The sequence below is a fragment of the Sebastes fasciatus genome, chromosome 5 (genome assembly GCF_043250625.1).
Source record: "Sebastes fasciatus isolate fSebFas1 chromosome 5, fSebFas1.pri, whole genome shotgun sequence".
In the NCBI taxonomy this organism is placed as follows: Eukaryota; Metazoa; Chordata; class Actinopteri; order Perciformes; family Sebastidae; genus Sebastes; species Sebastes fasciatus.
This window is the reverse complement of record NC_133799.1, coordinates 34104350-34118201: the sequence shown is the minus strand read 5'-3', so window position 1 is coordinate 34118201 and position 13852 is coordinate 34104350. Positions and strand designations below refer to the sequence as shown.

At 42.8% G+C, this 13852-nt stretch overlaps 1 protein-coding gene and 1 long non-coding RNA gene across 2 annotated transcripts; one reads left to right on the top strand and one right to left on the bottom strand.

Moving 5' to 3' along the window:
- Nucleotides 1-1492: 1492 nt before the first annotated feature.
- On the top strand, nt 1493-3866 carry LOC141768539 (uncharacterized). The gene is made up of 2 exons (XM_074636929.1): nt 1493-1634; nt 1789-3866. Exon 2 carries the CDS (start codon nt 1867-1869, stop codon nt 3595-3597), a length of 1731 nt encoding a protein of 576 aa, XP_074493030.1. The 5' UTR covers nt 1493-1634; nt 1789-1866; the 3' UTR covers nt 3598-3866.
- Nucleotides 3490-13650, bottom strand: LOC141768572 (uncharacterized). The gene is made up of 2 exons (XR_012594096.1): nt 12876-13650; nt 3490-9947 (listed from the first exon to the last, which is right to left on the bottom strand). It is a non-coding gene; the product is annotated as an uncharacterized LOC141768572 (long non-coding RNA).
- Nucleotides 13651-13852: the final 202 nt, after the last annotated feature.

The window sequence follows — 13852 nt, the reverse complement described above, 5'->3', positions numbered from 1 at the left end:
AGAGGGGGCACATGTGACCCTTCCTAAACAATAGCCTACAGTTTTATTGAGCTATTTAACTATTTATTTGTTTGTCTTTCTGTAATTTTCATTTACTCACACCTGTCGAAGGAGTGGAAAAGGGTAGCATGTCAGCAATTAGATTTGAAATCAGGGTTGACTGATAAGGAGGTGTGACCTGCCTTGACCTTAGGACAATTATCTTATTTTTCAGTGGGAATAATGGTTAAAATAGAGTCCATGGATCTGGAAAAGTGTTGTGTGTATATACATATACATACATATATATGTATATATATGTATGTATATATACATACATACATATATATACATAAACAACTATACATGTATATGTTTTTACAAAAAGAGCAAGAATGCTTCTTTAATGTTTAGTTAAGGGGAGACACCCGAGGTCAGGGGTCAGCAACCTTTACTATCAAAAGAGCCATTTTAGTCAAAAAAATGTATTAAATTAAATGAATCACTCTCTCTCTGAGGTCTCCAGCTGCCATCAATCACACCGTTATACCAAACCAAGTGGCAGGGAAGAGAGAGGGGTGTGGGTAGTGGGGTTTCTTCGTTAAGTTGGGATTGTTTGATGTTTCTTAAGTTTATAATACGTCCTAGTTAACTTGTGTTAGACTGTACAGTCATGTGAATTTTGTATATATTAGTATGGTGATGATTTATTTGTAAATACAGATAATTCATTTATTTTATTTACCACGCCTATTCCAGACCGATCAGAACTGTTGTAATTAAAGATCATTAAACCTTATTTATTATGTTTAGATATGTATTTATTGACACCTTCACTGTAAGGTGTACAAGACATATCACAATGATGGTGTATTGTTTTACTACAAACGTAAATGCACTCTTATTCAATGAAAATAAATGAGGTTATTTTAAGGGGGCGTGTGTTTTTAAGTGTAAAGATAACTCATACATTAGTTCATTCAATAAGCCTATAAATGTGGGGGAAACTACGGCTGCCCACATTCTGCAGACAGGTTCAGGTGAGTTTACCAGGTCAACAAGTGACTGTGAGAGAACTGGAAAGCATCTCCATCACTCAAGGTGGAAAGAACACACACAGTGACGGTGTAAAGGTGGACAAAACAATCTAATACAGGAAGTGATTATGTTGATGTTGTGCTTTTATTATGTTGTGCTTTTATTTTAAAATGCAGTGAGGGCCCAAACGAGACCTTAGTTTGTGCACGTGTGTGTATGTGTGTAGTGTGCACGTGTGGGTGTGTGTGCACGTGTGTAGTGTGCACATGTGTGTGTGTGCGTGTTTGTCTGTGTGTAGTGTGCACATGTGTGTGTGTGTGTGTTCATGTGTGTGTAGTGTGCATGTGTGTGTGTGTGTTTGGGTGACATCACAGCAGTGGTGACATCATCACTGCATCGTGACATCATCACTGCATCGTGACATCACCAGATGGAACACTGTGATGAATTAAAGGAGTGGTGTCATCAGTTGTGACATCTTAAAGGAGCGGTGACATCATAAAGGAGTGACATTCAGGAGAGAGTCCCAGAATCACACAACTGTAGTTGAATCTGAAGACTCGATCAGACGAAACACATCGACTGAGAGAAGCAGTTTCAAGTCTCAAGAGAAAGAGGTATGAATTTTATGAATTTTATGAATGCATTGCTTTAGATTAAACCTCCCAACAGTATATGAAGCAGTTAAAATTAGCTTCAACATTTAAATGCAGCTTACATGTTAGTTAATAAGAATTAGGGCTGCAACTAACGATTATTTTCACTCATCAGACTATCTACTGAGAGAAGCAGTGAATTTCTCTCCAAAAACCACGAAGCATCGACAAGAATTGACCATAAATCAGCATCATGGTATCATCAAGAACTTCCCAGCCAGAAGCCATCATGCCAGAGTTCAACGTCCGTCGCGCTGTTTCCAAGCTGCTCAACTCCTTCTTTAAGGGGATGACGGCGGATCAGTGGGGATTTTTGAAATCCGGCAGCCCCGACGACGCCACTATGACCATGATGGGAGAGTTGCTGTTGGACATGACAGCGGCCTTGACAAAAGCTTTCCTGAAATCTCTCGGGAGCACGACCCTGGCGTCTGAGGACGACGTCCAAATCAATCTGGGACACACAATCTCTCAGGGTTTTGCCGAAGCTCTGGGCGTCGACGTCTCGGTTCAGTGTCCGAGCTCCAAAAGCTTGACGACATTGATCTCTGAAGAGGTTTCGGAGAGCGTCCGAAGTGCCCTCTCCAGCCCTGAGGGCATAGTTCAGCGCCTCACTCCTCCCAGCAGACTCAACAGCATGATTTTGCACGCCTGCAAAATGTGCCAGGCGTTCATCGGCAAGATGAAGTCGGTGTTCTCGCCTCGACCGCGCAAGCAGAGGATCATCTGCGAACAATCAGATGTGGAACCGGAACCCTCAGACGCCGAAGACCGCCATGCGGCGACGCCTTCGTCGGACGTCGTGATTGCGATGAAAGACATCGCTATTGTCCAAATCATCATCAAGAAGCAGTTGAACGACATCACCGAACCTCTCTTGGTTGACGTGCCAGACTCCGAGTACACGCTGCTGCAATCTCAAAACTCTCGGGAGATTGAAGACGTCGCGGAAGAAATCGCTCGGAGTATTGCCGAAGATGCTGTAAGATCGACTCCGCCAGAGCAGAAGAGGAAACGCTCCAAGAAAAGCATCGGAAGCAGAATTAAGAAGCTTTTGGCAAAGTGCTTTGCCAAAACGTGCATCCATCGCATCGTGGCACAGATGAGAAAAAAATTCCAACGGGGCTCCAAAGTTCACAGTCGGGAGTCAGCGAAGTCTCTCACGAAGAAGATTAACGATCTGATAAAAAAAACAGAAAACTGCGATCTTCTGGGACTCGGCAATCCGCGCCTAAACATTCCCCCCGGTCGAGTCTTGGAGTTCACAAAGGTCTTAAGTGATCTCCTCTACACACACATCCTACACGGGCCAGAGATCATCCCCGAGCCGGTGATACGTGCTAACATGCGCGCCGACTTGCAGCGGAAGGTGCTCGGTTTCCTGTCTCTGGCCAGATGGTGGCAGATCTTTCAGTCCGACGACCTCGTCGACAATATGAGACACGCCATACTGGGGACCAAGCCCAGGGCCAAGAAACCTTTGGCAATCGCTGCATCGCCTGCCCCGGTTTTTCGTGATGACTCTGAATGGCGAGCGCAGAACGAACAAAAAAAAAACTGCGTCGAGGTGATCTTGGAGAGGCTGGTCACGCGGATCTTCAAGAAGGCAAAAGTGACCTGGACCCTTTCAAACGTCCATGACATCATCCAGCGCCTTTTTGAACAAACGTGGGCCAAAGTCGAGGGTCTCGTTTTCGATTCCAGCCCAGAAACATTGGAAAACCTCGAAAAGGCCATTTACCGGGACCTGATTAAGACGTGGGGCACTGCGACGTGGGTGCTGGTGTCCTTGAAAGGGGGTCAAGCGGCTGTCGGAGAGCGTATCGCCTCCGCCGTCAAAGGTCACCTGATTGCACCACCGAGACAGAGGTCCTGCATGTGCGGGTGCTTCTCTTCTATGCTCGCCGCCATGACGAGGTGGTAAGGTGGTTTATGGGTTTTCTCCGGGGGCTCCGGTTTATCCCACATATAAAAAACGTCTTCAATGTGTCATTCATCTTGAAGGAAAAATTGACTTTTTCCTTCTGAATGAATGCGAGGGCTTGAGCTCTCAGCGCCACATCAGTAGTCAGTGTTGCCTACTGTTGTGTTACGCACGGGTTCGATCTGGGTGATCCAGTTCTCCCACAACCAGTGCATAATAATGAACATAAAATAAAATAAATAATAATATAAATAAATAATATGAATTAATTTCTTCTAATTTCTTTCATCATTTGCTGTAAATATTCAACTGAGACTGAAGTTCTGCTGATCAAATGAATTTGTATAAAGTACAAAAATAAAGTACAAAGAAAAGTGTGTTTTGCAACAGTATTTTTTGTTATTACAACGACTTGCATCAGCCTTAAAGTTATAGTCATAACCCAGAATAGTGAGTTAGGGTCAGGGCTGTTCAACTAACATGCGTTTACGCTTCATTTTTACAGAACCAATCAACCTTCTGGAGCTCCCAATTGCTCCAATATTTTTGCTTTATTGTTATAAAGTCAATCTCAACTTTAATTGATCAAATAGATGTTGAAAAGTTGCACTGAAAAAATAAAAGGTTTGACCCGCTGATGGTCCTTTAGAGAGAGAAAGATTCAGGGTTCCAGAATCAGTGGGATTCATCCTCTGTGCACCAGATCCATCGAACCAGCTGTTGACCAACTGAGGCCGACACTGACATCCATCAAGCTACATCCATGGCATGTCTAAAAAAGCAAAACATATCTCTATATATCTAATATATGTCATGCACAGGTCTGATAAGTGTGGACAGTTCGGATATTAATAATTAACCATTTAACCGTTAACCGACATCAAGCATTTTAACCAATTAACACTATCGTTTAAAACGGTTAAAAGAAATGTTAATAATTAATTAAAAAGCTGAGAAAATCTTGTCACTTAAAGGAGAAAAACGGGTCCACCTTGAGAGCCCACCTTAAGAGAGTCTGGGCCGGGGTTACAGATACAGGAAGTTGGCTTGTTCATTACTATGAAAGTTTCTCAGTGGCACATGAAGCCTAAATGGCTCGACTTCCGTCTGGAAAAGTACCCGGATCTTGGGCGCCTAACATCATCTTGGACATGCGTAGTAGCTTCCGCTCGGTCAAATGACTCGGTCACGGGGTCCCAACGTCATGCCGTCGTCACGGCTTGTGCTCCAGCCTCGGTCTGGGTCTTGCTCACATGAACGGAGGAAGGGAAATAACTCAGGATTCAGCTAAAAGTGCGCTAAAAGTTTTTTTTTAAATAAGGGCTATTAGAGGGTTTGTACTGGGGAGTTGATTCACCTAAAAAAAAAATTATCTGCTAAATTACAGATGTCTCTTTCCCAATGTAAGTCTATGGGAAAAACTATTTTTGGGCCCAATGGTATCACGCGACGTTTCACGGAATTTGCAGTACCGCCGTTTGGGCACTGCGAAAGTCCGGATTGGCGACCGGCGCACTTCCCGGGGGCTTGGTTGTAGCCTCGTAGCATTTATCCACCGACAAATAAACTGTACACACACTGTCTGCTACACCTACGTTCACAGCTATAATGCCACCGACAACACACAACTCGTTGAAGTTACGCCGCGCTGACAGACTGTATGTGACTACGAGAGCACGAAGCTACCAGCAGAGCTACAGACACACAGTGTTGGACAATCGCTATCGTTAATCCGGGCAGACAGAGTGTCGTTACGCCGGGCAGACCACAGCGGACAACCTGCTAAACTAAACTAAATGTGCGTTGGAGACTTTTATCGGGAAAGTGGCCGCATGTCCGCGACACTGCACAAAGCACCGTGGCCGCTAAGCTAACGCTCCCGGGCGGATGAACTGGGGACTGCCTGTTGTGCTCATACGCGGCAGCTGCATGTGAGGCAAAAATCTTGTCGGTTAACGGTTAATAATCGGTTAAAGTGGGTTGGTTAAGAAAATGTTTCAAAGTTAGCATCCCTAGTGGACAGCGTTAGACAACCTTGAATCCCAACAGAACAGCAAATCTGGAAAAAAAGTCTGGCACACTGTCACAACTCTGTGCTCATCCATAGCTCATCCTAATTAATATATAGCAATATTTTGATATTGTCATGTTGTTCGACTGACATAACCTAATTTATTATGATTAATAATAATGCTTGAATTGAGAAATTGAGAATGCTCTGTCGCCCCCTGAGGTCCGGTGCTTGGTTCTGAGAGGTGGAGACAGGAGGATGGCATTAGAGGAGCGAGGCAGCGAGAAGGCGTTTGCTGGTGGTGGTGGAGCAGGTCGTTGAGGTAAGAGTGGGCCTGGTTATGGAGGGCTTTGTCGGTGAGGAGAAGGACTTTTAATTGGTTCCGTCCGTGGGACAGGAGAAGGAGCCAGTGGAGGTTCAGGATTTGGATCACGGGACCGGGTACGGGTGAGAAGATGGGGCAGCAGAGTTCTGGATGTACTGGAGTTTATTTAGGACTTTGGATGATGATGATGAGGATGAAGGCTTGGATCAGAGAAGGAGAGTGATGGGCGGAGACGAGCAGTGTTTCTTTAGGTGGGAAAAGGCAGTCCTGGTGATTTGATTGACGTTGCGTTCGAAGGAGAGGTTGCTGTCGAAAATGACTCCGAGGTTACGGATGTGTGGTGGATATGGAGCTGTATGTTAAAGGTCCCATATCATTTTTTTCAGGATCATACTTGTATTTTGTGTTTCTACTAGAACATGTTTATATGTTGTAATGTTAAAAAAAAACGTTATTTTCCTCATACTGTCTGCCTGAATATACCTGTATTTTACATACACTGCAACAGGAAATAAACTGGGACACATTTAGAATGTTTATTTAAAAACGTGTGATGATCTATACTGTATATTGTATATTTGTGACATCACTAATGGACAGAAATACGTATCTCTCTGCGTATATTGAGCGTTTTGATAGTTTAACAGTATTTATATAGCACTTAAACCTGCTTTATAATATAAAAGACATGGAAATCTCACTTTTTACAATATGGGACCTTTAAGTTCATGGGTTTGTTATATGTTCCTGCAGGTACAAGTCCAACTCAGGTGGAGGGAATGAAGTCATGATCCCGACTTTTATTTTTTATTGTGTTAAATAGTTAAATGTCCGTAGTGCAGGTTTTAATGTAGAATCTGCATGCTTATATAAGACTGTGAGCAAATCTTCAATTCTGTAGTACAGAAGTAATATTAAACTTATAATGGCGAGTGAAATAATGAAATCAGAACAAGCAAAACACATTGTTTCAAAAAGCTACAATGACTCTTTGCATCTGTAGTGCTATATTTCTATCTTTCTATCTATCTATCTATGTTTACATTCTGGAATATCAACTCAATTAAGCTTTCACCTCAATTATCACGCTGTTTCATCTACAGTTAAGAAAATGTAGGTTCAATTTCCCAGCAGACTTAACCAAGGGGGAGTGACCTTGCCCGACATAGTGTTAAATGGACCAGCAAGAATGTTTTTGTGGGTATCTAAGAGGAAAGGCTGGCTGTTAAAAGTCAACCATTTTCCCATTTCTCTATGTCATTGATGCCTGACAGGCTGTAATTTCCATTCTCTCACTCCAGCGGAGCCTACTGAGCTGGAGATTATGGAGATGACGGTTTGGATTTTTAAGCACCCTCTCTATCCACTTTTAAATCTCTATAATGTCGGGGCATAAATAAAAACAGATGCCTTTTATAAAACAACCCGGCAGTGGAGGCTTAATAACATTGTGCTTCAGTGAGCTTACATTTATTACTGTCGCTGTTGAGTGAACACTTCCTCCAGTCAATGTCAGTCTACATGTCAATAGAACTCTCCCTTTGACTAATGGCTCTTAAAAGAGCCTGGATTGGAAATCTTGGGTAGAACATTAATTTTATAATTTCCCCTGTCGGTGTCAATTTCGTCATTCATTCTGTCAATAATACTTCATGTTCATGTGCAGAGGCCATTTAAGATTTGCCCGTTAACCAATTATTGGCGTGCACAACCGCTGCCAATGGGAAACGGAGCTTCAATTAAAGCTCCAAAAATCAGTCGATCAGTCGTAATGACTCAGATTAGTTTAACTTGCTGGAGACGGGGGGCGGGGGGGGGTGTTAGTGACATTCTTGAGTGGCAGAGGGAGGAAGGGGGGAGGGTCACTGAGGAAGCGTGTCGGTGGTCACCCCTGCATTAAATGAAGCAGAGGGTTTGAATCATTTCCTTGTCTCTTTGGATGAGCGTCTCTCCAACTGCAGCAACTGACAATGTCTTGGCTTTCACTGGACTTCCTCACGGCAAGGTCAGAGAGACCATTACTGCTTCACTGTTACTGGAAAAAAACTGTATATTGTTTAATAAATGTTTGATTTCCTCCTGACTGCTTGCAGACTGTGATTGTTTGGCCTGGGAATCACAAACCTAAAACACACTGAAAAAGGATGTTCTCACCTGTGACATATATGCCGTATACCCGCACATACACAACACTACACCTCTGTTGTTTCAGAGTGCTGTTCCCTGTTTCCAAAGCCTAAACGTAATCAGGAACGAGGCAACATAACCTAACGAGGTCATGGCTTTAAATTCAACAAATAAGTACTTGGAATCATCATGACATTCTGATTGTTTGCAATCAATGACACTGAAACATTTCTCATTAATTGGTCCTCTACATATTACCGAGTAGATGTAATCCATTGTTGAATGGATTGTTGAAGCAATCCATTCAACAATGTTCCTAAATTGACACATTGCAGACACGAATCATGTTGATGTGACCACGTTTGATCAAACCTTAATCATCAGCAAGCAGCAAAACGGAGAGGCTGCATGAGTTGTGAATGCTACGGCCGATAAGCCAATAATTACTGCCCACTGTTCTCTTTGTGTTATTGATAGAGTACATTGGCCTATAAATGGGATAAAGGTCAGGAAGTAACAATTGGCATTTCTTTTTTTATTTTTACACTAATGGACATCAATAGAGACTGCTTTAAAAGGCAAAACAATTTAATGATCTGCAGTAAAACATTAATGATCATAACTGAGGGAGAGTCTACTTTAATGAGAGCCGTGCACATACTGAAGCCTTGTTATTGTGTTTCTAGGAGAGAAAACTGCAAGCGAGGGGGCACAGTGTGGACCCCTTTTTCACCCTTGTATTTTCATCGAATTATGTTTGACTAATCCAAAAGAGCTGTATCCAAATCAGAACTTTTTGATTTGACTCGGATTTTGCGTCATATATCTGACAATCAGAAAATCCATTGGCCATTGATCACATTAACATAGTCAAATGCGTTGCACCACAGTTTCATAAAGAACAGAAAATATTTGTAATCTTTTGGGTCCACAAAAGTGTTTACAAGAGCTTAAAGTTCTTCATAGATCTAATCGCTTAGAAAAAAAAAAAATGGTTTGACTTCACGAATTTCAAGTCGACTGAGAGGTCACTGAGGATGAATTGACTCATCGACTATCAGGGGGCAGCCCTTCAAATCATGAATAAAAATAGATTTTAACACTGCAGCCCCTCTACAAGATAGAGCCTCAAGATCTGGTAAAAAAAAATAATCAGGGTGCCTCATTAAAGGTTCAATTTGTAAGATCTGGCCTGAGTTGTAGTCTCAAACATTAAAAAAAATGAACTAGTATTATCATCAGAGTGTGAAGAGGTTGCAGTGTTGACGTTACGTTAGTGCAAAGACGTCTATGTGTTGTGTTGCAGAGATATATCTACTGAAATGAGCATGCTAACCAGCTAGCTCCCGGCCCGTCCTGTCTTGTAATACCACTTGTACCTCGAGAGGTGATAGTGAGTCACTGTAGCGTCCAGTCTGCCCTCAGTCCAACATGAGAGGACCAAGAAGTAGACGTTGATGATCACGTTGAAGTTACAGGGTCTGTGTATGTTTTAATAGTTCTTTTATTGGATTAAATCCAAAGTGGCAGAAACAAGATAACACATTTTTGTTTCGTCCTCTGCCAGGAGACTATACTTTGCCAGGAGGAAGGCGGGCTGCAGCTCCGGGAGACGGACCTTCAGTTAGCGGTTAGCTGTAACAGCTCGCATTCAGCCAGGCAGCGCTAAAACCCCAGCACCGGGAGTCACAGCGGCCTGGTGGCCAGTGGCAGCGGGGTTTAACCTGTAAAGGCAGTAACTGAAAGTTTGCTGATCCGGCAGGGAGTCGAGGCAGTCCCCCAGGGATTGGGCCCCCGTCATGGCGCTGGGGTTTGCTCTGGCTCAGGGGTCAGCAACCTGCGGCTCCGGAACCACTTCCGGCCCTTTAGCCCCTCTCCAGTGGCTCCCTGTGGCTTTGACAAAAAATTATATAAAAAATGAATAAAATGAATTATTTTTTAACATTTGAACTTTCATTAATCATTGTTGAAGGCCTAGAGTGATTCTTACATTTTTCAATTGCAAAATGTGTAGCCTATACTAGGGATGCATCTATACCAATGGGCACAGGTATCGCTATCGGTATCGGGACTAAGTAAGTGGGATTGGTGCTAATTTTGCCAATCCTCAATAGCGTTGGCTAGTCTTGAGTTTCCCTAGCTACAGTAGGTTTCCAAATCCCAAAAAAAGAAAATTCTTGGAGGAAAATGGAGAATTTAATAGTGCGTGGACAGATTAGTTTGCTTTCTGCGGAAAAATTAGCAAACAACAAAAAAAGTGATTGAAAGACATTTCCAGAAGAAACATACTGGAAGCTCCTGCTGAGAAGAGCTTCCAGCCAAATCTCCTCAAGATGATTCTTCAGTGTCCCGCCTCTCGTTTGCACTTGGGTCCTCACTGCATTAGACTTAATAGGTGGTGTTACCTTCATTATAAGGCTCAAATAAGTTTTGTGGCTCCAAACAGATTTTTTTAATGAATTTTTTGGCCAAAAATGGGTCTTTGTATAGTAAAGACCCTTGCTCTGGCTGAATGCGAGTTGCTACACCTCCTAACCGAAGGTCCATCTCCTGGAGCTGCCGCATGCCATCCTCCCGGCAAAGTAGTGTCCTGATGGCGGGGAGGACGAAAGACAAATACGAGTTGTTTTCTCGTTTCTGCCACTTTGGATTTAATCCATTAAACAAACTATCAAAACGTACACAAACCGTACAGCCCTGGTTAGTGGCAAAGTAGACACACATATGGCTAACAAACTATAAGCCCACGCCACAGGTTATAAGATAGTAGTGTTACTTTGATCGTCTCTCAAAGTTTCAGCGATTTGGTTGAATTTTGCGTATTCTTTTGCTTATGCTTTTTTTTTTTTTTATTATAGCTGATGACTGTAAATGTAGATTGTATGGACTCTAGTAGAGGTGAAATGCTGCCCCCTACTTGGCGAGATCTTACATTTTGCATCTTTAAGGTCACTGTCATTTTATTTATTTAGTTTATATTGTGCTTTAGTGGTGCATATTACCACAAACTAAATGGCACACAATGGTCATGGGCATTGGGGCCAAGGGTAATCCAGCCTTTGTTTTAACCAAAGTAAAGAGAGATTTGTCTTAAACACCCGTGTCTGTAGTAACTACAAACTATTAAAAGTGTAATTTTTACCTATGGCGTCACCAAGATATGGCATGAAACCTGCGGTCGGCCCGGCTCTAAACGGGATGGTTTGATTTCATTTCATTTTAATACATTACAGAGTAGTCTACTGTCACAGTTACATGCACTTGTATGCCATGAAGCTAATATGAGAATAAGATCATCTATTTTGTATTAGGGGTGGGAATCGGTTCTCAGTTGACTTCTTCCTTTTTCATTCTGTCAACATAATGTTACTAACATAACATACAACAATTGATTTACCATGAATATTATTTTCTCCCACCCCTTATTGGTATTTTTAACTCATAATCACTATAATTTCAGCCGACGCAATTACATAAAATATGCTGTATAGAATAAGAATGATGCAAGCCTATTGTTTGAGCCTTTCTTATTTTGGCTGCAGTAATGTCATTGTTGGATTCATCAATGAATGAGCAGGTGGTGGTGGTGGTGGTTCTCCTTACGTGCACAACCTAACTCATATACCTACTAATGAGCTTGACAGGGCTGTGCAACAGAGACAGAGGTTGTGCATTTAGCCATACAGTATGTTTGTGAAGATATGATGTTAACACTGAACATATGGATGGACACTGGGGAAGTAGATTATGCTGGTTAGAGGTGTTTCTATGCATGGTTTGACCAGTATTGAATATCATTGTAACTGATCAATTCGACCACAGCAGGGAGTGAATGGTTTTGTGGTGCATTTTGGATCAAGTATCCATTTAATAAAATTACCTTTGATCCATAGTCCTGCATTTATTGCATCCATATGTGTTGTATTCTTTCACCAGTTGGCCCAGATATGAGTGAAAAGGGATGCAGCAATTCCAGACCAATATTTGAATTTACTTGAGGTGAAATTGAACTAAACCACAGTGAATTGGATGAAATTAGTAAAATGTGTCTAGAGGCTAGTCATTGAATAATGAAAAGTCCAAGATTAAAGTCATTATGAAATTGCCACACAAATTAGCACATTGAAGTGCCGTCTACAAAGTCAAAATATTCATGTCATGTGACCGGAACTTGGTGTTCCTTCACCAGATTTCACAATGGCGGCGTCAAAAACGTTCTCATTTTACAGCTAAACCGTGCACTACAAGATGATTCTGAAAACATTTGAGGAGAGAAATAGGCATTAACGTAACAGAATATTGATTCATATTTGATCAGCGCTGCCTAGTTTGACCGTTTGGTCGGAGTTCGCGAGTGATTGACAGCCGGCTCTCATAGACAGCAGATGGACAGCAGACCTCAGATCGGCTCTTGCAAATGCCGTTAGGAGCACCGGAGGACACAGAGGCACATGATTTTTTTCAGGTTACCTGTTTCATGTACTACTGTCACAATATAGCTACCGTTTTATAAAATCATAATCATAAAAAATGGCCATGATATATCATCAGAGATTAAGGAAACATGCTGAATTGAAATACTGGCTTCTCTGACAACAACGCTACAGCCAACTATGTTTTCCTTTGAAATTTCCATTCCGGACCGAAACGTCCATTTTTGTTTTGTTTTCGGTGTGATCCTGTCCACTGCCCATTTTAACACCCTGCTGCCACATACGAAACAAATCGGCACGCTAACACAGCCTTCTGCAGCCATGGAAGCAAGCTAACCAACTGGATCAACAGAGATAACGTTAACGTTAGATTCTACCCGACCTTAAAAGCCTTGGCACGTCTCGCTGCGGTCCGTGTGCAGCTGGGTTATCAAGGCAGCGAGTATATGAGACACACAGCCGATTCCAACTACTGCTGACCATAGACTGTATAAAGTATGAACATAGTCTCCGTGACGTCACCCATAGATTTCTGAAGAGCGACAATTAAGCTGAAATTGGGCGGCTCCCAGCCGTTGCCATCTTTGGCAGTGATGTTTCCAGCTAATCCAAAAATGGTGAGAGCGAGGTAGAGCCTGGATGGAGCTGAGGCGGCCTGAAGCCTGGTTGCTCAAACATGCCCACCTAGCTTGAAGCTATAGCAAGCTAGTTAGCTAAGGCTAACAAGCTGGTACTACATCATGGAAGAGAACGGTCTACATCCTACTCTGTGTAGTGGGCTAACGTTAACCCTGCACTGCAGCACCGCAGACGAGCAGAACCCGGGTCTCAGCGCATGGAACCTGCCCCCCTTACTTGCTCAGAACACACCGGCACAGGTCACCGGCACCAAAAGTCTGCGGACTTTGCCGGTAGGCCTATGTTCTGTGCCGGTTAGCGGGGGACCTCTGTGCAATGCAGCATAGAAGAAGACCAGGTACCGTAACTGTTGTTTCCGGTTGCCGATTGGTACCGGTGTTAACAACTGGAGCACAGACTTCTTCAAATCGATCAATCGACGTAGCTTTATTTGTCGCATGAAATCGTACGAGGCAACGTTACAACTCCAGTGAAATGCAATCTCATCGGCTCATTCAATCTGTGCTTAAACGTTCACCTTATTCACCACAAAAGCGCTCACCCCCTCCTTTTATCTTAAAGTCTCCTGTTCCGTCAGATCCATTGGGTTTCGGTGTTGAATCATATTTTGTATTGTCATTTCTCAGGAATCAATATACCGTTATTTCATCAGCTGTCAATTTAACTCCATCATTCCCATTTGGTTACATATTGAGTGGAATATGGCAAGGCTGCCCTGTG

Coding starts and splice junctions, on each gene's coding strand:
- LOC141768539 (XM_074636929.1), top strand. CDS start 1,867: ATGGTATCATCAAGAACTTCCCAGCCAGAAGCCATCATGCCAGAGTTC.